General features: G+C 46.4%; 1 protein-coding gene across 1 annotated transcript in view; it reads right to left on the reverse strand.

Moving 5' to 3' along the window:
• Nucleotides 1-25,466, reverse strand: part of EGFLAM (EGF like, fibronectin type III and laminin G domains) — a 115,428-nt gene that overhangs the window by 65,831 nt on the left and 24,131 nt on the right. The window contains exons 2-3 of the mRNA XM_077281526.1: nucleotides 5,736-5,845; nucleotides 466-549 (exon numbers count right to left, since the gene is read on the reverse strand). Coding sequence (XP_077137641.1) covers nucleotides 466-549; nucleotides 5,736-5,845 — 194 coding nt within the window. The remainder of the gene's footprint in view (nucleotides 1-465; nucleotides 550-5,735; nucleotides 5,846-25,466) is intronic.

Consider the following 25,466-nt stretch of genomic DNA (forward strand, 5'->3'; position numbering starts at 1 on the left):
TTCACAAAAAAATTAAAAAAGTAATTAAACATCATCTCACCACGCAAAAAACCAAACCCTCACATAGGTCCAGTGACCGAAGTATTAAAAAAAGGTTAAGTGTTCTCAGAAAATGGAGACAGAAAAATCGAATTTATTTTACAAAGTTCAACATTTTTGAAGACTCTAATATATATATATATATATATATATATATATATATATATATATATATATACCGTATATATATAAACCTTTACATGTGCGGTATCGCAGTAATCACAGTGAGCTGGAGAATCATATAATGAGGTCATTTTTACCGCACAACGAACGGTATAAAAGCAAAACTAAAAAACAAACAAACTGAAATTCAGTTTTTTGGCACCATTTCATCGCACCATTCCATGATCAATAATTCTGCAGCTTTAATCATCACCGATCCATAAAAGAAATACTAAAAATAATTCCGGTAATTATGTAACGCACCACATTCAACATGTCCAGCGTGAGGGGAACGTCCTGAGTTTGCTGTTTCACATGTTTTCCGTTAATGACTTCGGTGTAGAAAACCTGCAAGAGAGAAAACGAGAAACATATAACGACGGCTGCAAATATAATCAGTAATGAAACTTTACAGATAATGATAGCGAACGTGACGACTGCATCACCTTAATAACTTATTAGAATGTGGGGAAAATCAAATATTTAACACATTAATACCGCCCTCGTGGGATGAAATATCATTGCCACGTACCAAACGACATCATTAAGGTTATTAAAAAAAAAAAAAATCAATGAAAAAATTTTTTAAAACCTGGAATCTATTAATGCATCAAAAGTACTGAGGTTCTCAAAAGGCCCCTCTGTGCTAATAACGGAGGCTGTGATAAGTTTAGGTTACAGTGTGAGTCTCCAGTATGGTTCCTCCTATACAGATCAGGCAGGAAGGAAGAGAGGAGACTTCTTTTGGATTCTTCCTAATACAGGGTCAACAATTGCCGTGTTAACCCTTAGTAGTACGACTAATATTCACTTCAATCTGCTTCTTTATCCTGTATATTCCTGTAGCCCCCACTAGAGGGAGCTAGAGCAATTCCACTTATCTGTACACGTCTAGCTCCCTCTAGTGGTGACTGCAGAGTTTCATTATTTACAGAATGGAATGTTGACTTCTGTGTTCAGAATGTTTACAAATAGGAGTTGCAAAATCAAAATCCTCCAAAGTAGGAGCTCTCCAGCTTGACTATTAAAGGGGGTCTCAGGATAAAGGGGATGCAAAGGACTGGAATAAAAAAAGAATGCTACTTTTGTTTTCAGTGTGGAATCGAAGCTCAGCTCTGTTGAAGTGAATGAGGAAAGTTGCAATCTCTACTGTGGACAGAAGTGGGGCTGTTTTTTTTCCATTTCTTCCAATTCCTATTTTTTGACGTCGATGTATATCCTAATACATCCCCGATGGTCACTAATGTTGTTATGTACATAGTGATGATGAAAGGAGGGATAGATTCTTCTAGATACTCGCCGATCTTTCTTCTTTCATCTTTCTGTCAGCTCATTCCGGCTACATCCTCTTATTGATCAGTCTGTCTGCCCCATTGTTACTAATTAGGTGGAAATTGTCATCAGAGTGCGACAGGAAGGGTCTGGTGGGACCCCAGATCTCCTCTCCAGCATTATCTCCAGAGGATAAACTCATTTTCTGCAGCAATAAATGGCAGCGTTGTACGCGACCCATCTCTCGGCTTCGATCCACAAAGTGCGGCTCCGGCTAATGACTCCTGCAGGTAAAAATCCTCTGTGTTTTGGAATTTTCTTCCTTTCTTCTTGTAACTTTCCAGCACCTGTAATTTATATCATTTTTCATCAATAGATGTAATTGGTCTCCTGCCCGCAGTCAATTCCAATACCCGGGGGGATGTGTACAATTAATTTTTACTGCGGCTCCTGCTGATAATTTATTAACCTTGTCTATCATTTTGTTTGGTTTCGTGGTGAATTTATCGAAGCGCTCGGAGTTTATGCAGATGGGCTTTAAATATGGCGCCCATGAGAAACGAAGAAGATGAGAAAATGTATTGAGAAAGTCCATGGACGCCATAAAGCACTCGACGCCGTCACTTTATATTGTCCTCTCTTCTTATACGACTGATGGATGGAACCAGAACTAGGTTGCCTCCTTCACTTACTTAAAGGCGAGATGTCACTTGCCATAGAAATATAATTTTTTTTTACCCGTTGAAAATGCCGCAGTTCTCCTGAATCCGACGATGTTTTTCTTTTATTCCTGCGCCTCTCGGTTGCTGAGATATAGCCCCATCTTCTAGTTTCTTTCTTAGACAAATAGGTGTAGCCCTTAAGATGACGCCCACAAGGAACAGCCAACCACCACACCCATTTGTCTTACAAGACTAGATTTATATACAGGGAAGAAGAAGCCATATCTCAGGAATGGAGAGGCGCAAAAACAAAAGAAAAACATCACCGGATTCAGAAAAACAGTGGAATTTTGTTTTTTTTTCATACTAACATGTAAATTCCTTTAAGATGTGGAGTTTTATGAGGTTATTGATTCGGATTCGTATGACAACTATGAATGGGGAAAAGCTTTAGAACAAGTCCCATTTCCTTCTCTATATACTTATGTAACTCTCTTTGGGACATGGATACTGCTGAGGATCTTTTTGCTGAGGATGGTGATTAGATCTCTATGACAACACAGGAAGCCGGAATGTCATAGGCAGAACAAAACCCTGATCACATGGTGTGTCAATATATAAACTTTACATTTTCTGAAAAACCACAGATGCTGCAACACCATTAACAAGAGGCACCAATAACCAAACACCACCATGAAGACAAAGGAGATCTCCAAACAACACCATGAAGACCGAGGAGATCTCCAAACAACACCATGAAGACCAAGGAGATCTCCAAACAAAACCATGAAGAGTGAGGAGATCTCCAAACAACACTATGAAGACCAAGGGGATCTCCAAGCAACACCATGAAGAAAAAGGGATCTCAAAACAACACCATGAAGACAAAGGAGATCTCCAAACAACACCATGAAGACTAAGGAGATCTCCAAACAACACTACGAAGACCAAGGGAATCTCCAAATAAAACCATGAAGACCAAGGAGATCTCCAAACAACACCATGAAGACCAAAGGGATCTCCAAACAACATCATGAAGAAAAAGGAGATCTCCAAACAACACCATGAAGACCTAGGAGATCTTCAAACAACACCATGAAGAAAAAGGAGGTCTCCAAACAACACCATGAAGACCAAGGAGATCTCAAAACAACACCATGAAGAAAAAGGAGATCTCCAAACACCATGAAGACCAAGGAGATCTCCAAACAACACCATGAAGACCAAGGAGATCTCCAAACAACACCATGAAGACCAAGGAGATCTATAAAACAACACCATGAAGACTAAGGAGATCTCCAAACTACACTACGAAGACCAAGAAGATCTCCAAATAACACCATGAAGAAAAAGGAGGTCTCCAAACAACACCATGAAGAAAAAGGAGATCTCCAAACACCATGAAGACCAAGGAGATCTCCAAACACCATGAAGACCAAGGAGATCTCCAAACACCATGAAGACCAAGGAGATCTCCAAACAACACCATGAAGACCAAGGAGATCTCCAAACAACACCATGAAGACCAACGGGATCTCCAAACAACACCATGAAGAAAAAGGAGATCTCCAAACAACACCATGAAGATCTAGGAGATCTTCAAACAACACCATGAAGAAAAAGGAGATCTCCAACCAACACCATGAAGACCAAGGAGATCTCAAAACAACACCATGAAGAAAAAGGAGATCTCCAAACACCATGAAGACCAAGGAGATCTCCAAACACCATGAAGACCAAGGAGATCTCCAAACAACACCATGAAGACCAAGGAGATCTCCAAACAACACCATGAAGACCAAGGAGATCTCCAAACAACACCATGAAGACTAAGGAGATCTCCAAACAACACCATGAAGAAAAAGGAGATCTCCAAACAACACCATGAAGAAAAAGAAGATCTCCAACCAACACCATGAAGACCAATGAGATCTCAAAACAACACCATGAAGATCAAGGAGATCTACAAACAACACCATGAAGAACAAGATCTCCAAACAACACCATGAAGAGCAAGGAGATCTCCAAACAACACTATGAAGACTAATGGGATCTCCAAACAACACCATGAAAACCAAGGTGATCTCCAAACAACACCATGAAGACCAAGGAGATCTCCAAACAACACCATGAAGATCAAAGGGATCTCCAAACAACACCATGAAGAAAAAGGAGATCTCCAAACAACACCATGAAGACCTAGGAGATCTCCAAAGAACACCATGAAGAAAAAGGAGATCTCCAAACAACACCATGAAGACCTAGGAGGTCTCCAAACAACACCATGAAGAAAAAGGAGATCTCCAAACTATACCATGAAGACCAAGGAGATCTTTAAACAAGTCAAGGACAAAGTTGTTGAGAAGTACAAATCAGGGATGGGTTATCAAAAAATATCACAATCTCTGATAATCCCAAAATCACTATCAAATCGATAATCATTAAATGGAAAGAACATAGCACTACAACAAACCTGCCAATAGAGGGTGCCCAGTAAAACTCTCAGGGCGAGAAAGGAGGGTATTAATCAGAGAGGCAACACAGAGACCAACCCTGAAGACCAGCCAACCCTGAAGGAACTGCACACTTCCCAAGCAAAGACTTGATTATCTATCCATATGACTACAATAAGCCGTACACTACATAGAGGTGGCCTTTATGAAAGAATTGGCAGAAAAAGCTTTTACTTACGCACAAAAAATTTAAGGTTCGTTTTAAGTTTGCCAAAAGACATGTGGGAGGCTCCCCAAATGTACGGAGGAACGTGCTATGGTCAGATGAGGCCAAAATTTAACTTTTTGGCAGCAAAAGTAAATGCTATGTCTGGCACCAAACCAACACAGCTCATCACACCAAGAACACTATCCCCACAGTGAAACATGGTGGTGGCAACATCATGATGTGGAGCAGATTTGCCTTGAGGAATGGGTAAAAATTCCAGTGGCGATATGTGAAAAACTCATTAAGACTTTTCCAAAGCGACTTGAAGCTATAATTGTTGCACATGGAGGGTCCACAAGGTACTGACTTTAGGGACAGTGAATAGCTGCTACTCACGCTGACGATCTTATCCAATTCATTGTTTTCTTCACAGAAAAAAAGAAAGCCAAATGTTCAAAGTTATATGCATGTTCTTTACATGAACTGATGGAAATCCTAAAAAAGAACAGTGAAATTCCAGGTTGTGAGGTAGCAAAACACAAAAAATGCCAAGGTAGGGGGAGGGTGAATATAATTTCCTTTAGGATGTGCCTCTTGATGACAGTGGTGTTTTGAATCTCTATGGCAACTCTGAATGTACATGTATTTACAAATAGATTTCCTGCAGCCTTATGCTCCACAGATCAGCACAAGGATAAGGTTTCCTCATGGAGTAGTCCTTTCTATGGAATCTGCAAAAAAACATAGCAAGGTGCAGATTATCACCACCCCAGTCATTCGGGGTTCCAGTGACACTCCACTATGAACAGTGTGCTGCTTTTGCGCTGATCGATTTCTTGATTTGTATCAGTCGGCGCATAGGTTTTTGACAGATGGCTCCTGGTTCTCTGCACGGAGAAACTCTTGATTTTTTTCCCATTATTTCATCCATTCCCTTACCGTGTAGCCGTTGATGGTACTGGCGTGTTGCCGGGGCATCCTCCATTGTACACTGAAGGCCGTACAGTTAATCGCTTCCAAATAAATGTCCAGGGGAGGCCCGAGCCGCTCTGCAAGATGGAAAGTCACAGAATTAATTGCTAATGTAATACAGACTGGATTCTACATCTGATAAAGAACTGACCCTAGTAGAGAGCCAACAGTTGGAAGACCGACCCTGGTAGAGAACTGACCCAGGTAGAGAACCAATCCTGGTGGAGAGTCAATCCTGGTAGAGAACAGACCCTGGTAGAGAACAGACCCTGGTAGAGAACCGACCCTGGTAGAGAACCGACCCTGGAAGAGAACCGACCCTGGAAGAGAACTGACCCTGGTGGAGAACTGACCCTGGTGGAGAATTGACCCTGGTAGAGAACCAACCCTGGCAGAGAACCGACCCTGGTAGAGAACTAACCCTGGTAGAGAACCAATCCTGGTAGAGAATTAATCCTAGTAGAGAACCGACCCTGGTAGAGAACCGACCCTGGTGGAGAACTGACCCTGGTGGAGAATTGACCCTGGTAGAAAACCCACCCTGTTGGAGAACCAACCCTGGTAGAGAACCAACCCTGGTAGAGAACCAAACCTGGTGGAGAACCAAACCTGGTAGAGAATCATCCCTGGCGGAGTACCAACCCTGATAGAGAACTGACCATGGTGGAGAACAGTTCCTGGTAGAAAACCAACCCTGGCAGAGAACCGACCCTGGTAGAGAACTAACCCTGGTAGAGAACCAATCCTGGTAGAGAATTAACCCTAGTAGAGAACTGACCCTGGTAGAAGAGAACTGACCCTGGTAGAAAACCGACCCTGGTAGAGAACTGACCCTGGTGGAGAACTGACCCTGGTGGAGAACTGACCCTGGTGGAGAACTGACCCTGGTAGAGAACCGAACCTAGTAGAGAATCATCCCTGGTGAAGAACCAACCCTGATAGAGAACCGTCCTTGGTGGAGAGCCGTTCCTGGTAGAAAACCAACCCTGGAAGAGAACCGACCCGGGTAGAGAACCAGCCTTGGTAGACCATTGACCCTGGTGGAGAACTGGCCCTTGGGAGCAACAATCTACTAATGCAACTACAGTTACAAAATACTGTAATAAAGAAGCTGAGGACGTCAGGGGTCTTCAGCAAAGCTGTCACTACCAGGAGACATGTCACTTGCATTACTGCCAATATTACCCAGCATAGTGTGGATGGGGATCTGAGACTCTTCAGCTGCCAGGACCAAGGACCATCAGTCTGTCATCTAATGAGGGGCATTTTTACCAGCCTATAAAGCTTCTGCTCACTTTTGGATTGTTATTATGTAGCAGGAGGTGAAGGACACAAAAAGAGGCAAAAGCTTTGTTGGGGGAGGACAGATAATGGAAGGGGTTCTGTTGGAGGGGTGCAAAGATTCAAAGTGGAGGAGCAGTGCGGGTGTAATAAAGGGAAAGGGGGGCACAAAGTGCAGTGACTGTGAGAGCACAAAGTATATGTCAGGGGCTCTGTCAGGGAATTTAGCGTCAGGGGCTCTGTGGGGGGATAAAGTATCAGGGGCTCTGTGGGGGGATAAAATGTCAGGGGCTCTGTGGGGGAATAAGGTTGTAGGGACTCTGTGGAGGACTAAAGTGGAAGGGGCTCTGTGGGGGTTTAAGGTGGCAGGTACTCTGTGGGGTTAAGAAGAAAGGGGCTCTGTGGGGGTATAAGGTGGTAGGGACTCTGGGGTTAAGAAGAAAGGGACTCTTTGGGGGAAAAATGGCAGTGGCTCTGTGGGGGTATAAGGTGGTAGGGGCTCTGTGGGGAATAAAGTGGCTGTGGCTCTATGGGGGAATAAAGTGGCAGGGGCTCTGTAGGGGAATAAGGTGGTAGGGGCTCTGTGGGGGGACTAAAGTGTAAGGGGCTCTGTGGGGGTTTAAGGTGGCAGGGACTCTGTGGGGTTAAGAAGAAAGGGGCTCTGTGGGGGTATAAGGTGGTAGGGACTCTGTGGGGTTAAGAAGAAAGAGGCTCTGTGGGGGAGTAAAGTGGCAGTGGCTCTGTGGGGGTATAAGGTGGTAGGGGCTCTGTGGTGGTATAAGGTGGTAGGGACTCTGTGGGTTAAGAAGAAAGAGGCTCTGTGGGGGAATAAAGTGGCAGTGGCTCTGTGGGGGTATAAGGTGGTAGGGGCTCTGTGGGGGTATAAGGTGGTAGGGGCTCTGTGGGGGTATAAGGTGGTAGGGGCTTTGTGGGGGGTATAAGGTGGTAGGGGCTCTGTGGGGGTATAAGGTGGTAGGGACTCTGTGGGGGTTATAAGGTGGTAGGGGCTCTGGGGGGAATAAAGTGGCAGGGGCTCTGTGGGGGTATACGTTGGCAGGGGCTCTGTGGGGGTATAAGGTGGTAGGGGCTTTGTGGGGGTATAAGGTGGCAGGGGCTATGTGGGGGTATAAGGTGGTAGGGGTTCTGTGCGGGGTATAAGGTGGTAGGGGCTCTGTGGGGGTTAAAGGTGGTAGGGGCTCTGTGGGGGAATAAGGTGGTAGGGGCTCTGTGGGGTATAAGGTGGTAGGGGCTTTGTGGGAGGTATAAGGTGGTAGGGGCTCTGTGGGGGTATAAGGTGGTAGGGGCTCTGTGGGGGTATAAGGTGGTAGGGGCTCTGTGGGGGAATAAGGTGGTAGGGGCTCTGTGGGGTATAAGGTGGTAGGGGCTTTGTGGGAGGTATAAGGTGGTAGGGGCTCTGTGGGGGTATAAGGTGGTAGGGGCTCTGTGGGGGTATAAGGTGGTAGGGGCTCTGTGGGGGTATAAGGTGGTAGGGGCTCTGTGGGGGTTATAAGGTGGTAGGGGCTCTGTGGGGGTAAAAGGTGGTAGGGGCTCTGTGGGGGTAAAAGGTGGTAGGGGCTCTGTGGGGGTAAAAGGTGGTAGGGGCTCTGTGGGGGTAAAAGGTGGTAGGGGCTCTGTGGGGGTATAAGGTGGTAGGGGCTCTGTGGGGGAATAAGGTGGTAGAGGTTCTGTGGGGGTTATAAGGTGGTAGGGGCTCTGGGGGGAATAAAGTGGCAGGGGCTCTGTGAGGGGTATAAGGTGGTAGTGGCTCTGAGGGGGGAATAAAGTGGCAGTGGCTCTGTGGGGGTATAAGGTGGTAGGGGCTCTGTGGGGGTATAAGGTGGTAGGGGCTCTGTGGGGGTATAAAATGGTAGGGGCTCTGTGAGGGTATAAGGTGGTAGGGGCTCTGTGGGGGTATAAGGTGGCAGGGACTCTGTGGGGTTAAGAAGAAAGGGGCTCTGTGGGGGTATAAGGTGGTAGGGACTCTGGGGTTAAGAAGAAAGAGGCTCTGTGGGGGAGTAAAGTGGCAGTGGCTCTGTGGGGGTATAAGGTGGTAGGGGCTCTGTGGTGGTATAAGGTGGTAGGGGCTCTGTGGGGGAATAAGGTGGTAGGGGCTCTGTGGGGGTATAAGGTGGTAGGTGCTCTGTGGGGGTATAAGCTGGTAGGGGCTCTGTGGGGGTATAAGGTGGTAGGGGCTCTGTGGGGGAATAAGGTGGTAGGGGCTCTGCGGGGGTATAAGGTGGTAGGCGCTCTGCGGGGGTATAAGGTGGTAGGGGCTCTGTGGGGGTAAAAGGTGGTAGGGGCTCTGTGGGGGTAAAAGGTGGTAGGGGCTCTGTGGGGGTAAAAGGTGGTAGGGGCTCTGTGGGGGTAAAAGGTGGTAGGGGCTCTGTGGGGGTATAAGGTGGTAGGGGCTCTGTGGGGGAATAAGGTGGTAGAGGTTCTGTGGGGGTTATAAGGTGGTAGGGGCTCTGGGGGGAATAAAGTGGCAGGGGCTCTGTGAGGGGTATAAGGTGGTAGTGGCTCTGAGGGGGGAATAAAGTGGCAGTGGCTCTGTGGGGGTATAAGGTGGTAGGGGCTCTGTGGGGGTATAAGGTGGTAGGGGCTCTGTGGGGGTATAAAATGGTAGGGGCTCTGTGAGGGTATAAGGTGGTAGGGGCTCTGTGGGGGTATAAGGTGGCAGGGACTCTGTGGGGTTAAGAAGAAAGGGGCTCTGTGGGGGTATAAGGTGGTAGGGACTCTGGGGTTAAGAAGAAAGAGGCTCTGTGGGGGAGTAAAGTGGCAGTGGCTCTGTGGGGGTATAAGGTGGTAGGGGCTCTGTGGTGGTATAAGGTGGTAGGGGCTCTTTGGGGGAATAAGGTGGTAGGGGCTCTGTGGGGGAATAAGGTGGTAGGGGCTCTGTGGGGGTATAAGGTGGTAGGTGCTCTGTGGGGGTATAAGCTGGTAGGGGCTCTGTGGGGGTATAAGGTGGTAGGGGCTCTGTGGGGGAATAAGGTGGTAGGGGCTCTGCGGGGGTATAAGGTGGTAGGCGCTCTGCGGGGGTATAAGGTGGTAGGGGCTCTGCGGGGGTATAAGGTGGTAGGGGCTCTGCGGGGGAATAAGGTGGTAGGGGCTCTGCGGGGGAATAAGATGGAAGGGGCTCTGTGGGGGTATAAGGTGGTAGGGGCTCTGTGGGGGAATAAGGTGGTAGGGACTCTGTGGGGGTATAAGGTGGTAGGGGCTCTGTGGGGGTATAAGGTGGCAGTGGCTCTGTGGGGGTATAAGGTGGTAGGGGCTCTGTGGGGGTATAAGGTGGTAGGGGCTCTGTGGGGGAATAAGGTGGTAGGGGCTCTGTGGGGGTATAAGGTGGCAGTGGCTCTGTGGGGGTATAAGGTGGTAGGGGCTCTGTGGGGGTATAAGGTGGTAGGGGCTCTGTGTGGGTATAAGGTGGTAGGGGCTCTGTGGGGGTATAAGGTGGTAGGGGCTCTGTGGGGGAATAAGGTGGTAGGGGCTCTGTGGGGGTATAAGGTGGTAGGGGCTCTGTGGGGTTAAGAAAGGAGCTCTATGGGTGTAATAATACAGCGTGGGCTCTGAGTTGGATTAAAGTGTTAGGATACTCTGTGTTGGATATATGATGTCAGGGGCTCTATGAGGACTTATAAAGTCACAAAGGTTTGTGGGGGCATCGGGCACCAGGCTCCCTCTGTGGGGGGCATACGATGGCAGGCGGAAGATAAAACCCATTTTAAAAGTCGATAAAATAAAAACTGAATCCTGAAATGCCACAAACCAAATAGCTGTCGCACTCGCTATCAATAATGGAGACTCCCCGTCACGTCCGGTAACTGACAGCGCAGTCACCGTAGATTTGGCTGTCAGCACAGGTTGAATTATACAAGAAGCAAACACTAAATGTAAATCTGCCATCACCGGCCCCAGGTGACTGTCACTGCGGCTTTTATATCACTTAGCATTGAATTAACAGACTTGTTCTCCAGCATGGGGTGAAGTGACGGGTAACAATCCCCGGGGGGCGCCACAACAGACATTTACATAGTGACCAGAAATGACCTGTTAGGAGCCATCACTGTCATCATCCATCTTCTGCTTCTTATCTTACACAATATTTTTATCCTGCTCTCAGGTGATACATTGTATCCAGTACAGACAATGCTCTGTGAGCTAAACATCCCGAACTCCAGACTGATACATTGTAACAAACCAAAGGATCTGTGCAGCAGCTGCTGATGTGTTCAGCTCACAGAGCATTGTCTGCACTGGATACATTGTATCAGTCTGGAGTCACAGAGCATTGTCCGCACTGGATACATTGTATCAGTCTGGAGTCACAGAGCATTGTCCGCACTGGATACATTGTATCAGTCTGGAGTCACAGAGCATTGTCCGCACTGGATACATTGTATCAGTCTGGAGTCACAGAGCATTGTCTGCACTGGATACATTGTATCAGTCTGGAGTCACAGAGCATGGTCTGCACTGGATACATTGTATCAGTCTGGAGTCACAGAGCATTGTCCGCACTGGATACATTGTATCAGTCTGGAGTCACAGAGCATTGTCCGCACTGGATACATTGTATCAGTCTGGAGTCACAGAGCATTGTTCGCACTGGATACATTGTATCAGTCTGGTGTCACAGAGCATTGTCTGCACTGGATACATTGTATCAGTCTGGTGTCACAGAGCATTGTCCGCACTGGATACATTGTATCAGATGAGAGCAGGACTAGATACAATATGTACAGGCAACAAGTGTTCTCATTCACTGGCAGCAAACACGTCTCTTGAAATTAGCGATAAATTGTAACATAAATGTATTATAAGGTTGTAGAACTTTTCTCTAAGAAAATAACTTACTTCAACTAAAACTAGGAAAGTAGAACAGAGCAAAAACAAGTCTGTGCAATCTGTCTGTAAAGCAAATAGTGCGTTGCTTCATTTACCTAAATAGAGACAATGCAATCAGAGGTGCAGACACAAATCACTAAGGTCCATAGAAAAAACATGTGCATCTATCTGTTCCATACACAGAGCTTATTGTGTGTGGATTTATAGAGTTCCCATTTAATTCTGGTGACTGTATAACCTGTACGTAGTGAGCTCCCTCTAGTGGTAACTGTATAAATCTGTATGTAGTGAGCTCTTACTAGTGGTGACTGTATATATCTGTATGCAGTGAGCACTTACTAGTGGTGACTGTATAAATCTGTATGTAGTGAGCTCCCTCTAGTGGTGACTGTATAAATCTGTACGTAGTGAGCTCCCCCTAGTGGTGGCTGTATAAATCTGTACGTAGTGAGCTCCCACTAGTGGTGACTGTATAAATCTGTACGTAGTGAGCTCCCTCTAGTGGTGACTGTATAAATCTGTACGTAGTGAGCTCCTGCTAGTGGTGGCTGAAGAAATATGTATGTAGTGAGCTCCTCCTAGTGGTGGCTATATAAATCCGAATGTAGTGAGCTCTTCCTAGTCATGACTGTATAAATCTGTATGTAGTGAGCTCTTACTAGTGGTGACTGTATAAATCTGTATGTAGTGAGCTCTTCCTAGTCATGACTGTATATATCTGTATGTAGTGAGCTCCCTCTAGTGGTGACTGTATAATCTGTATGTAGTGAGCTCCCTCTAGTGGTGGCTGTATAAATCTGTATGTAGTGATCTCCCCCTAGTGGTGACTGTATAAACCTGTATGTAGTGATCTCTGTTGTGAATTTGCTTTTTGCTCCCTCTAGTGGTTACTAGTTTTTTGACTCTGGTTTTTCTGTCATTCCTTTTATCCGCACCTGGGTCGTTAGTTAGGGGTGTTGCTATATAAGCTCCCTGGACCTTCAGTTCAATGCCTGGCAACGTAGTTATCAGAGCTAGTCTGCTGTGCTCTTGTCTACTGATCCTGGTTCCAGTTATTTCAGCTAAGTCTGCCTTTTGCTTTTTGCGATTTGTTTTGGTTTTGTATTTTTGTCCAGCTTGTTCCAAATCTATATCCTGACCTTTGCTGGAAGCTCTAGGGGGCTGGTGTTCTCCCCCCGGACCGTTAGACGGTTCGGGGGTTCTTGAATTTCCAGTGTGGATTTTGATAGGGTTTTTGTTGACCATATAAGTTACCTTTCTTTATTCTGCTATCAGTAAGCGGGCCTCTCTGTGCTAAACCTGGTTCATTTCTGTGTTTGTCATTTCCTCTTACCTAACCGTCATTATTTGTGGGGGGCTTCTATCCAGCTTTGGGGTCCCCTTCTCTGGAGGCAAGAAAGGTCTTTGTTTTCCTCTACTAGGGGTAGCTAGATTCTCCGGCTGGCGCGTGTCATCTAGAATCAACGTAGGAATGATCCCCGGCTACTTCTAGTGTTGGCGTTAGGAGTAGATATATGGTCAACCCAGTTACCACTGCCCTATGAGCTGGATTTTTGTATTCTGCAGACTTCCACGTTCCTCTGAGACCCTCGCCATTGGGGTCATAACAGTTTGCCAGGCCAGTATTAAATGTTTAATGCATTGCAGAAGAGGGATTATAAGAAAGAAGATTCTGAGTTTTTTTTTTTTTTTCTTCTTCCCCTTTACCTCAGAGTGGCTATGCTTGCTGCAGACATGAATGTCCAGACCTTGATTACAAGTGTGGACCAGCTGGCTACTCGTGTGCAGGGCATACAAGACTATGTTATCAGAAATCCTAGGTCAGAACCTAAAATACCGATTCCTGAACTGTTTTCCGGAGACAGGTTTAAGTTTAGGAATTTCAGGAATAATTGTAAATTGTTTTTGTCCCTGAGACCCTGTTCATCTGGAGATTCTGCTCAGCAAGTAAAGATTGTTATTTCGTTCTTACGAGGCGACCCTCAGGATTGGGCTTTTTCGCTGGCGCCAGGAGATCCGGCATTGGCTGATCTTGATGCGTTTTTTCTGGCGCTCGGTTTACTTTATGAGGAACCCAATCTTGAGATTCAGGCAGAAAAGGCCTTGCTGGCTATGTCTCAGGGCCAGGACGAGGCTGAAGTGTATTGCCAAAAATTTCGGAAATGGTCCGTGCTGACACATTGGAACGAGTGTGCACTGGCCGCTAATTTTAGAAATGGCCTTTCTGAAGCCATTAAGAATGTTATGGTGGGTTTTCCCATTCCCACAGGTCTGAATGATACTATGGCACTGGCTATTCAAATTGACCGGCGGTTGCGGGAGCGCAAAACCGCAAATTCCCTCATGGTGTTGTCTGAACAGACACCTAATTCGGTGCAATGTGATAGAAAAACCGCAAATTCCCTCATGGTGTTGTCTGAACAGACACCTGATTTAATGCAATGTGATAGAATCCTGACTAGAAATGAGCGGAAAATTCATAGACGCCGGAATGGCTTGTGCTACTACTGTGGTGATTCTACACATGTTATCTCAGCATGCTCTAAACGTATAGCTAAGGTTGTTAGTCCTGTCACCGTTGGTAATTTGCAACCTAAATTTATTCTGTCTGTAACTTTGATTTGCTCACTGTCATCTTATCCTGTCATGGCGTTTGTAGATTCAGGTGCTGCCCTGAGTCTCATGGATCTCTCATTTGCTAAGCGCTGTGGTTTTACTCTTGAACCATTAGAAAATCCTATTCCTCTTAGGGGTATTGATGCTACGCCATTGGCAGCAAATAAACCGCAGTATTGGACACAGGTTACCATGTGCATGACTCCTGAACACCGCGAGGTGATACGTTTCCTGGTTTTACATAAAATGCATGATTTGGTTGTTTTAGGGCTGCCATGGTTACAGACCCATAATCCAGTCCTGGACTGGAAGGCTATGTCAGTCTCAAGTTGGGGCTGTCGTGGTATTCATGGGGATTCCCTGCCTGTGTCTATTGCTTCTTCTACGCCTTCGGAAGTTCCGGAGTATTTGTCTGATTATCAGGATGTCTTCAGTGAGTCTGAGTCCAGTGCACTGCCTCCTCATAGGGACTGTGACTGTGCTATAGATTTGATCCCAGGCAGTAAATTTCCTAAGGGAAGACTGTTTAATCTGTCGGTACCTGAACATACCGCTATGCGTTCATATATCAAGGAGTCTCTGGAGAAAGGACATATTCGTCCGTCTTCTTCCCCTCTTGGTGCGGGATTCTTTTTTGTGGCAAAAAAGGACGGATCTTTGAGACCTTGTATTGATTATCGGCTTTTAAATAAGATCACTGTCAAATTTCAGTATCCTTTACCGCTGTTGTCTGACTTGTTTGCCCGGATTAAGGGTGCCAAGTGGTTCACCAAGATAGACCTTCGTGGTGCGTACAACCTTGTGCGCATTAAGCAAGGTGATGAATGGAAAACCGCATTCAATACGCCCGAAGGTCATTTTGAGTACTTGGTGATGCCTTTTGGGCTCTCTAATGCCCCTTCAGTTTTTCAGTCCTTTATGCATGACATTTTCCGGAAGTATCTGGATAAATTTTTGATTGTTTATCTGGATGATATTTTGGTTTTTTCTGATAATTGGGATTCGCATGTGGAGCAGGTCAGGTTGGTCTTTAAAATTTTGCGTGAAAATTCTTTGTTTGTCAAGGGCTCAAAGTGTCTCTTTGGTGTACAGAAGGTTCCCTTTTTGGGGTTCATTTTTTCCCCTTCTGCTGTGGAGATGGACCCAGTCAAGGTCCGAGCTATTCTTGATTGGACTCAGCCCTCGTCAGTTAAGAGTCTTCAGAAGTTCTTGGGCTTCGCTAACTTCTACCGTCGTTTTATCGCTAATTTTTCTAGCATTGTGAAACCTTTGACGGATATGACCAAGAAGGGCTCCGATGTAGCTAACTGGGCTCCTGCTGCCGTGGAGGCTTTCCAGGAGTTGAAACGCCGGTTTACTTCGGCGCCTGTTTTGTGCCAGCCTGACGTCTCACTTCCCTTTCAGGTTGAGGTGGATGCTTCGGAGATTGGGGCAGGGGCCGTTTTGTCGCAGAGAGGCCCTGGTTGCTCTGTTATGAAACCTTGTGCCTTTTTCTCTAGGAAATTTTCGCCTGCCGAGCGAAATTATGATGTGGGCAATCGGGAGTTGTTGGCCATGAAATGGGCATTTGAGGAGTGGCGTCATTGGCTCGAGGGTGCTAAGCATCGTGTGGTGGTCTTGACTGATCACAAAAATCTGATGTATCTCGAGTCTGCTAAACGCCTTAATCCAAGACAGGCCCGCTGGTCATTGTTTTTCTCCCGCTTTGATTTTGTTGTCTCGTATTTACCAGGTTCAAAGAATGTGAAGGCCGATGCTCTTTCTAGGAGCTTTGTGCCTGATGCTCCTGGAGTCGCTGATCCTGTTGGTATTCTTAAAGATGGAGTTATCTTGTCAGCTATTTCTCCGGATCTGCGACGTGTGTTGCAGAGATTTCAGGCTGATAGGCCTGAGTCTTGTCCACCTGACAGACTGTTTGTCCCGGATAAGTGGACCAGCAGAGTCATTTCCGAGGTTCATTCCTCGGTGTTGGCAGGTCACCCGGGAATTTTTGGCACCAGAGATCTGGTGGCCAGGTCCTTTTGGTGGCCTTCCTTGTCAAGGGATGTGCGGTCATTTGTGCAGTCCTGTGGGACTTGTGCTCGAGCTAAGCCTTGCTGTTCTCGTGCCAGCGGTTTGCTCTTGCCCTTGCCTGTCCCGAAGAGACCTTGGACACATATCTCCATGGATTTCATTTCTGATCTTCCGCTATCTCAGGGCATGTCCGTTATCTGGGTGATATGTGATCGCTTCTCCAAGATGGTCCATTTGGTTCCTTTGCCTAAGCTGCCTTCCTCTTCCGATCTGGTTCCTGTGTTTTTCCAGAACGTGGTTCGTTTGCACGGCATCCCTGAGAATATTGTGTCAGACAGAGGATCCCAGTTCGTTTCCAGGTTCTGGCGATCCTTTTGTAGTAGGATGGGCATTGATTTGTCGTTTTCGTCTGCTTTCCATCCTCAGACTAATGGACAGACGGAGCGAACCAATCAGACTTTGGAGGCTTATTTGAGGTGTTTTGTCTCTGCTGATCAGGACGATTGGGTGACATTCTTGCCGTTGGCTGAGTTTGCCCTTAATAATCGGGCTAGTTCCGCCACCTTGGTTTCGCCTTTTTTCTGCAACTCTGGTTTCCATCCTCGCTTTTCTTCGGGTCATGTGGAGCCTTCTGACTGTCCTGGGGTGGATTCTGTGGTGGATAGGTTGCAGCAGATCTGGAATCATGTGGTGGACAACTTGAAGTTGTCACAGGAGAAGGCTCAGCGCTTTGCCAACCGCCGCCGCGGTGTGGGTCCCCGACTACGTGTTGGGGATTTGGTATGGCTTTCTTCCCGCTTTGTTCCTATGAAGGTCTCCTCTCCCAAATTTAAACCTCGTTTTATTGGGCCTTACAAGATATTGGAAATCCTTAATCCTGTATCTTTTCGTCTGGATCTTCCTGTGTCATTTGCTATTCACAATGTATTTCATAGGTCTTTGTTGCGGCGGTACATTGTGCCTGTAGTTCCTTCTGCTGAGCCTCCTGCTCCGGTGTTGGTTGAGGGCGAGTTGGAGTACGTGGTGGAGAAGATCTTGGATTCTCGCCTCTCCAGGCGGAGGCTTCAGTACCTGGTCAAGTGGAAGGGCTATGGTCAGGAGGATAATTCCTGGGTGGTCGCCTCTGATGTTCATGCGGCCGATTTAGTTCGTGCCTTTCATGCCGCTCGTCCTGATCGCCCTGGTGGTCGTGGTGAGGGTTCGGTGACCCCTCACTAAGGGGGGGGTACTGTTGTGAATTTGCTTTTTGCTCCCTCTAGTGGTTACTAGTTTTTTGACTCTGGTTTTTCTGTCATTCCTTTTATCCGCACCTGGGTCGTTAGTTAGGGGTGTTGCTATATAAGCTCCCTGGACCTTCAGTTCAATGCCTGGCAACGTAGTTATCAGAGCTAGTCTGCTGTGCTCTTGTCTACTGATCCTGGTTCCAGTTATTTCAGCTAAGTCTGCCTTTTGCTTTTTGCTATTTGTTTTGGTTTTGTATTTTTGTCCAGCTTGTTCCAAATCTATATCCTGACCTTTGCTGGAAGCTCTAGGGGGCTGGTGTTCTCCCCCCGGACCGTTAGACGGTTCGGGGGTTCTTGAATTTCCAGTGTGGATTTTGATAGGGTTTTTGTTGACCATATAAGTTACCTTTCTTTATTCTGCTATCAGTAAGCGGGCCTCTCTGTGCTAAACCTGGTTCATTTCTGTGTTTGTCATTTCCTCTTACCTAACCGTCATTATTTGTGGGGGGCTTCTATCCAGCTTTGGGGTCCCCTTCTCTGGAGGCAAGAAAGGTCTTTGTTTTCCTCTACTAGGGGTAGCTAGATTCTCCGGCTGGCGCGTGTCATCTAGAATCAACGTAGGAATGATCCCCGGCTACTTCTAGTGTTGGCGTTAGGAGTAGATATATGGTCAACCCAGTTACCACTGCCCTATGAGCTGGATTTTTGTATTCTGCAGACTTCCACGTTCCTCTGAGACCCTCGCCATTGGGGTCATAACAGATCTCCCCCAGTGGTGACTGTATAAATCTGTATGTAGTGAGCTCCCCCTAGTGGTGACTGTATAAATCTGTATGTAGTGAGCTCCCCCTAGATGTGACTATATAAATCCGTATGTAGTGAGCTCCTTATAGTGGTGACTGTATAAATCTGTATGTAGTGAGCTCCCCTAGTGGTGACTTTATAAATTTGTATGTAGTGAGCTCCCCCTAGTGGTGACTTTATAAATCTGTGTTTAGTGAGCTCCCCCTAGTGGTGGCTGAAGATAACTAGAACTTTCTCATCTCACTATAAAGGGAAGGATACTTTAAAAATTTGTAAACCTTATATTTTAAAATGTGTCATTACTGTTTATGTGATTAATTTATATACAGGATATTTCACAGGGGGTGTGCAATAATTGATAGATTATACAAGTCAGTGTCTTGATATATTATGACATACCGGATCGGCTTTACCAGTCTGCCCAGTTCACATGTGGCTTTTAATGAAATCCTGCTCTCGCCTGGTAATGGTCTCGCAATCCTTTGATGCTTCAGATGTGTAATGTGTCCGTGAGTAAGACGTCATATCTGCAGCTTATGCAGCATAATTACAGCCAGTACCCCCCGGGGGTCAATCAGAGGAGATCATTCTGGGGTCCGACCCCCCACTATATCAGACATGGGCAGGGATGATGTACGTGGTAAGGCAAGCAGGTAGGTGGCAACGATGTCTGGTGGTGGGATTCACCAGACCCCCGCTCGCCTGTGCCCACGATATCAGCCTATGGATATATTACGGGATGAACATGGTTTACAAAGTGTGAACAGAGCCGAGATCTAAATTCTGCAGAGAAGAGTCTGAGTTTTTAGATGATTAAATATGAATGTCCCATAATTGGGGAAAGTTTCCTTAGAAGACGCCGTTCGTGGTTAGTGTGACTGATACATAAGCAGCTATAAAGTATCTAATCCCTTCTCCTACAGACGACATTGTATCCACGCTCCCCAATAATCATCCGCGCTTTAATTCAATTATTCATGAAGTCAATTTTCCGAGTTCTGCAAAATCTGCTGAATATTGTTATGTGGTAATGAGGGAAAACAATGCAGATGGGCGACACATTGTTACAGAAAGTTTATGTGTCAAATCAGCAGAAGAGGCAAAATAGGACTTATCCGGGGTATGAGATGAAGGAGGCGACGTCATGGCGATTTTATCGATACATTGTAGGTGAGTGAGGCTGCATTATGACCCCCAAGTTACAGGGACCCCAACAAGTCGCCCAAAAAAAGAAATATTATCACTGACATTTATGGTTAATGGTGGAGCTGACAGGACATGGACATCATCTTTCCAGTCTTGTACATCACTTTATAGGATACAGGGACACGGGGTCGGATTTATGAGAAAACATTGAAGAAAGATTGTTACTTCCAGCTTGGATAGATTGTGAATGCTTCAGTCAACCAGCAGGTGCTGATTGGCTGCAGCGGTCACAGAATGTTCCGCAGTTCTGATAGGTGACTATATGTTCCGGTATATCGATAGATTGGGAGGAACAGAGGTTATTTTATGGCTCCCTCCATCCTGGGTTTAGTGAAGACATGGAGCAGATCGGATCTACGCTGCTATTAGAACCCGCGACTTGAGGACCAGAAATGACCCGAAATAACCGAACGCTTCACGGCGGGTCCTAATATAACGAGCAGCTGCCTCTAAGTCAGAGCGGATCAAACCCTGCAGAATAATTCATATGCAATAGTTGTGCAATTGTCCTCTGTTATCTGCTATCTGGGGAGAAGCTTATCTGCTAAAATATGTCTAGCCTCCATGAAAGCTTCCATGTCCAAGTTCTATCAGCAGCAGAAGAGGAAACATTGAAGCCTTGCAGCCTCCTAAAAAAATGTACCCCCTCCCAATGTGGTCAATTTTTACTTTTCTTTTTTCATTTCTGCTTTTTTTTTTTTTTTTTTCAAAGAATGGGGCTTGTATTTTGCATGATGATCTGTAGACTTTATTGGTACAATTCTGGGATACATACAACTTTAGATCACATTTTGCATTTTCCTATTATATTGTTGATTTCTTTTAAATTTAGGATTCTTAACTTTTAGAGCAGGATCCTCTACAGATAGAGCAGGATTCTCTACATTTAGAGCAGGAGTCTTTACAGCTAGAGCCAGGTTCTTAACAGTTAGAGCCAGGTTCTTAACAGTTAGAGCAGGATTCTTTACAGTTAGAGCAGCATTCTTTGCAGTTAGGCTAGGATAACATTGTGTTAGTGCAGTACGTTCAATGCATGCATTAAACGGACTGCGCAACGCAAGTGCCTTTTAAAGATCGCGTTATGCGATCGCGCTAGCGCAGATGCTCCATCTCTGCTAGCGGTGACAGATCCGAAAACGCTGCAGACCGCGTCCGTGGGTCCGTCACAGAATAACGGCACATCGCTAACGCATGCCAATTATGACATTCATTAGCGATGCGCTACATAATGGCAGTTAATGGGTGCGCTAACGCATCCGTTACATAGCATTAGTGCCGCTATGTAATGGATGCCGTCAGCGCAGTGCCATTAACGCAATGTGAACCTAGCCTTAGAGCAGGATTCTTTGCAGTTAGAACCAGATTCTTAACAGTTAGTGCAGGGTTCTTTGCAGTTAGAACAGGATTCTTTACAGTTGGAGCAGGATTCTTTGCATTTAGAGCAGGATTCTTTGCACTTAGAGCTGGATTCTTTGCAGCTAGAGCAGGATTCTTTGCAGGTAGAGCAGGATTCTTTGCACTTAAAGCTGGATTCTTTGCAGCTAGAGCAGGATTCTTTGCAGTTAGAGCAGGAGTCTTTGCACTTAAAGCTGGATTCTTTGCAGTTAGAGCAGGATTCTTTGCAGTTAGAAAAGGATTCTTTGCAGTTAGAGCAGGATTCCTTGCAGTTAGAGCAGGATTCTTTGCAGTTAGAGCAGGATTCTTTGCACTTAGAGCTGGATTCTTTGCAGCTAGAGCAGGATTCTTTACAGTTAGAGCAGGATTATTTCCAGTTAGAGCATGATTCTTTGGAGTTAGAGCAGGGTTCTTTACAGTTAGAGCAGGATTATTTCCAGTTTGAGCAGGGTTCTTTACAGTTAGTGCATGATTCTTTGCACTTACAGCAGGAGTCTTTGCAGCTAGAGCAGGATTATTTGCAGTTAGAGCATGATTCTTTGTAGTTAGAGCAGGATTCTTTGCAGTTAGAGCAGGATTCTTTGCACTTAGAGCAGGATTCTTTGCAGCTAGAGCAGGGTTCTTTACAGTTAGAACAGGTTTATTTCCAGTTTGAGCAGGGTTCTTTACAGTTAGTGCATGAGTCTTTGCAGTTAGAGCAGGATTATTTGCAGTTAGAGCAGGATTCTTTACAGTTAGAGCAGCCAGACTGCGGAATGCCCAACAACAAAAAGTAGTAATGGCCGAAACTATACCAGAATTTAGAAGGACTGGAAGATTTTCTCACTACAAATGGCATTGTGGGTTATAAATAATCTAGAGATAGAGAATATCGAACTGGTGGAGTAAGGAAAAACTTGCTGGACCTGTGTCTTTCTTCAACCTATGTAACATTGTAACTATTTAATATTTTGCTATTATGAGAGGCCATCAGCATCCTGTGTTCATGTTGGAGGAGGGTTAGTGATGGAAGAGGTGGTCGCTATTGACAGTGGCATCTAAGGGGATAAACTGCCAGGATCAAAGCCGCCTCCAATCCCAGCAGTTGTCAGCAAGGTGTCAGCTCAGTCCTGAACCCACTCTGGACAAGTCAAGGTCAGGGAAGGGTTAAAGGTCAATCTAGTGGATTCACCCTGTAGGAGTTTAGTCTAGATAAAGACTTCTAAGTCTTTGATATATATGGTGCCCTCTATGTATAGTTCTCCTCCTTCCACACTTTCAGAGACCCTTTAAGATAATATTAGACAATAGACCGGATTCCCCCCATTTAGGATCCTCAACTATGAACCAAGACAACTAAGAACATCTTTTTGAACAACATGTAATACTTTGTTTCGCCTGTGGTGGCGCCGCAGGGGAATGGAAGGCTGCTGCCAGGTTACCTCCGCTGATCGCTGCGGATCTCCCTGGGATCAGATCAGCAGCTTTGTTATGTTGGACATTGTATCCCTTAGTTCTGTTTTGATGTTTCTTGCTGATGTTTTTTGCAGTTCTACTTTTTAACACAATCTTGCTATTTACTCTGGGGGGCCGTTGTTTATGGCTTCGTTATCAGCTTAATGAGCTTTTCCTGGGTGGTCACAGAGAGGACATCCTCTGGCTGGAAGGATCTCGCCATTTGGGACTTTCCAGAAGAACACCCACGTGGGCCCGGACAGACAGCGCTCGGTTTATACCAGATGTACACAGAAAACTTTTCTGTACAGATCTGATTATCACAAGAATGTAACCGCAGCGAATCACTATGTCCGGTACGAGCGGCGGCATCCGCACACTGGGCACTGACCGTCTGGGCTCATCTTAGGCGACTTATAGGCTCCTACTCATTGTTCACATGGACAACATGATGGTGGACTAAGGGGCAAAATCTAGTGACAAGATTCCCTTACTGGACCCATCACAGACACCCTACATCACTGAGGCACAGAACACAAGCAGCTCAGGAATACATCACTTTCCTCTAATCTCTTTGTCTATGTTGCCAATAAACAGTAGGAAAAGTTCATACTGGGGGCTGTGCATGTGCAGTGCGTCCCCAACTAAGGCTGCGCATCTGCAGTGCTTCCCCATCTAAGGCTGCAAATGTGTATCTCAACCTGTGCATATGCAGTGCTTCCCCATCTCAGGTTGCACATGCGCAGTGCTTCCCCATCTCAGGTTGCACATGCGCAGTGCTTCCCCATCTCAGGTTGTGCATGTGCAGTGCTTCCCAGTCTCAGGTTGCACACGTGTTTACGCCTTGCAGCCTGCCCTAGACCTACGTTGGGGGTTTAGAACGGGTCCCCCGCATCATTACAGTTGGTGCATAAGGACATCCTGTTATTACAATGTTTGTACTTTGATATGTAAAAATGTTTGCACCTTTCACCTGTTTGCTCTTATGTAAATTATGATTGCAACGTTTAAAGAAAATAGCCTCCCATAAAGGGAAAAAAAAGTTTAACCTGCTGAAATGCATTTCCAAAAATGTCTGCATTCATCTAACCTGCTATTGTTTATGTTTCTTTTCCCAGTACAGGAGTACTGGACTTAATGGGGGGGGGGGGTATAACACCCCAGGAAGCCAGCTGTTACAGTGGTGTCCCTTTCCTTTTGGGGAGGGTGATGTCATGCCTGGAAGCGAGGAGCATCCCTTTAACAGGTGGTACATACATGCAACATGTTCTGATTCCAGGCCAGAAGCGGGAGCTCTGGACCCGGTTTCAGGGGGAGCTTCTCCAGATATATATATTCTGGCATGGAGGAGGAGTTAGTTAGTTTGTGTTAGTCAGTCAGTTGGAGGAGAGAGAGGTGAGCAGGAGAGCTGGGGCCGTGCAGCAACGTGGTGCTGCAGCTCCAGGCCAGAGAGGAGAAGTGGACAGTGTTGTATTTGTAGAACGTGCCAGAGGGGAGAAGCACAGGAGAACTAAGGAGCTGGAAGGGAGCTGCGACTGAGCGCCTTCCATGCTGAAGCGCAAGAAGCGGGCACCGGGAGCCCGAGGCTGAGTGGAACTGTATGTCCCATAGCAGAAACCGGAGGGCAGAAGACTTCAGGTTGTCTGTCTGCACCCACACCCGAAGGCACAGCAACACAGCCCAGAGTCAGAATTAGAGACACCTATAAAAAGGCTCGCGTTGCCTGCCATGCAGGTACTGTCTTAGGACAGGGAAAGAGGGGACCTTGTGTGGAGCCTTAAGCAGCAAGGAACTCGCCTTACAGCGCAAGAAGGAAGGCTTACAACCTCACCTGGAAAGGGGATCCATAATTGCTTCCAGGCCGACCGGACCTCACCATCACCTGTTACCGATACCCTGGACTGTGGCTGCTGCATATCAGTAAAAAAAAAGGTAAAGAGACTGCAACCATGTGTCCTCTAGTTCTTTCTGGCACTATACCATCTTTCCCTACTACACCAGGAGCCCTGGGGATCAAGCTTCACCTCTGGGAAGCTATACCATCCCAGCTGCCATAACATCATCCCAGTGGACCCCTTTTAGCAGCGTCGGTCATCCCTGACCGAATACCACAGGTGGTGTCACGAACAAACTTTATTTCAAATAACCCCTTTAAAGACATTTCCTTTTACTTGGACGCCCAGGGCCATGGACTGGGTCGCTGCCACCATGACCACTCCTTTAACAACCACTGGACCAGGCCCGAGTACCCCTAGGCCCTGGCAGGCGCTCCACATGCGCAGTGCTGCACCGTCTCAGATTGCGCATGCGCAGTGCTGCACCGTCTCAGGTTGTGCATGCGCAGTGCTTCCCCATATTTGCAGTGGCTCTTTGTGGCATTATTGTATAAGTGACTGTGCTGTAATATCAGAAATATTCCAGGAATAAGAGTGGTGCTGTTTAGTAAAGATCACATTTTAGCACGGCGACACACATGCTCAGACGGCCTCCACATGTGTACAGAAGCTTCTTATACCTTTCTTGTGCCGCCTGTGTGACTGACAGTAACAGACCTAATACAGTGCAGGAATATCACAGTGTAATGCGTCACTGATCAGAGGGTCCCGTCCCTTTATTGGCCTCATTACTGTGGTTTTAGCCCTTTGTGGTCCCTTGATCGTTGACTTCCGAGACGGCTGTGACAGCGCTCTAACACTCCGGCGTCTTCAGGCCCCATACACGTTACACTAATGTCGGCCGAGCCCACCGTTATCAGATCAGTCTATGGTGTACGGCGGTCTCCCGACTCACCCCCGATAGATGATGTAGGGGCAGGGAAGGATCCACTATGTCCATTTTGGGCAGGCGATCCTTTTGTTCTTTGTGAGATAAGCAGCAGAGCGGT

Source organism: Ranitomeya variabilis, chromosome 1, assembly GCF_051348905.1.
Source record: "Ranitomeya variabilis isolate aRanVar5 chromosome 1, aRanVar5.hap1, whole genome shotgun sequence".
Taxonomy (NCBI): Eukaryota; Metazoa; Chordata; class Amphibia; order Anura; family Dendrobatidae; genus Ranitomeya; species Ranitomeya variabilis.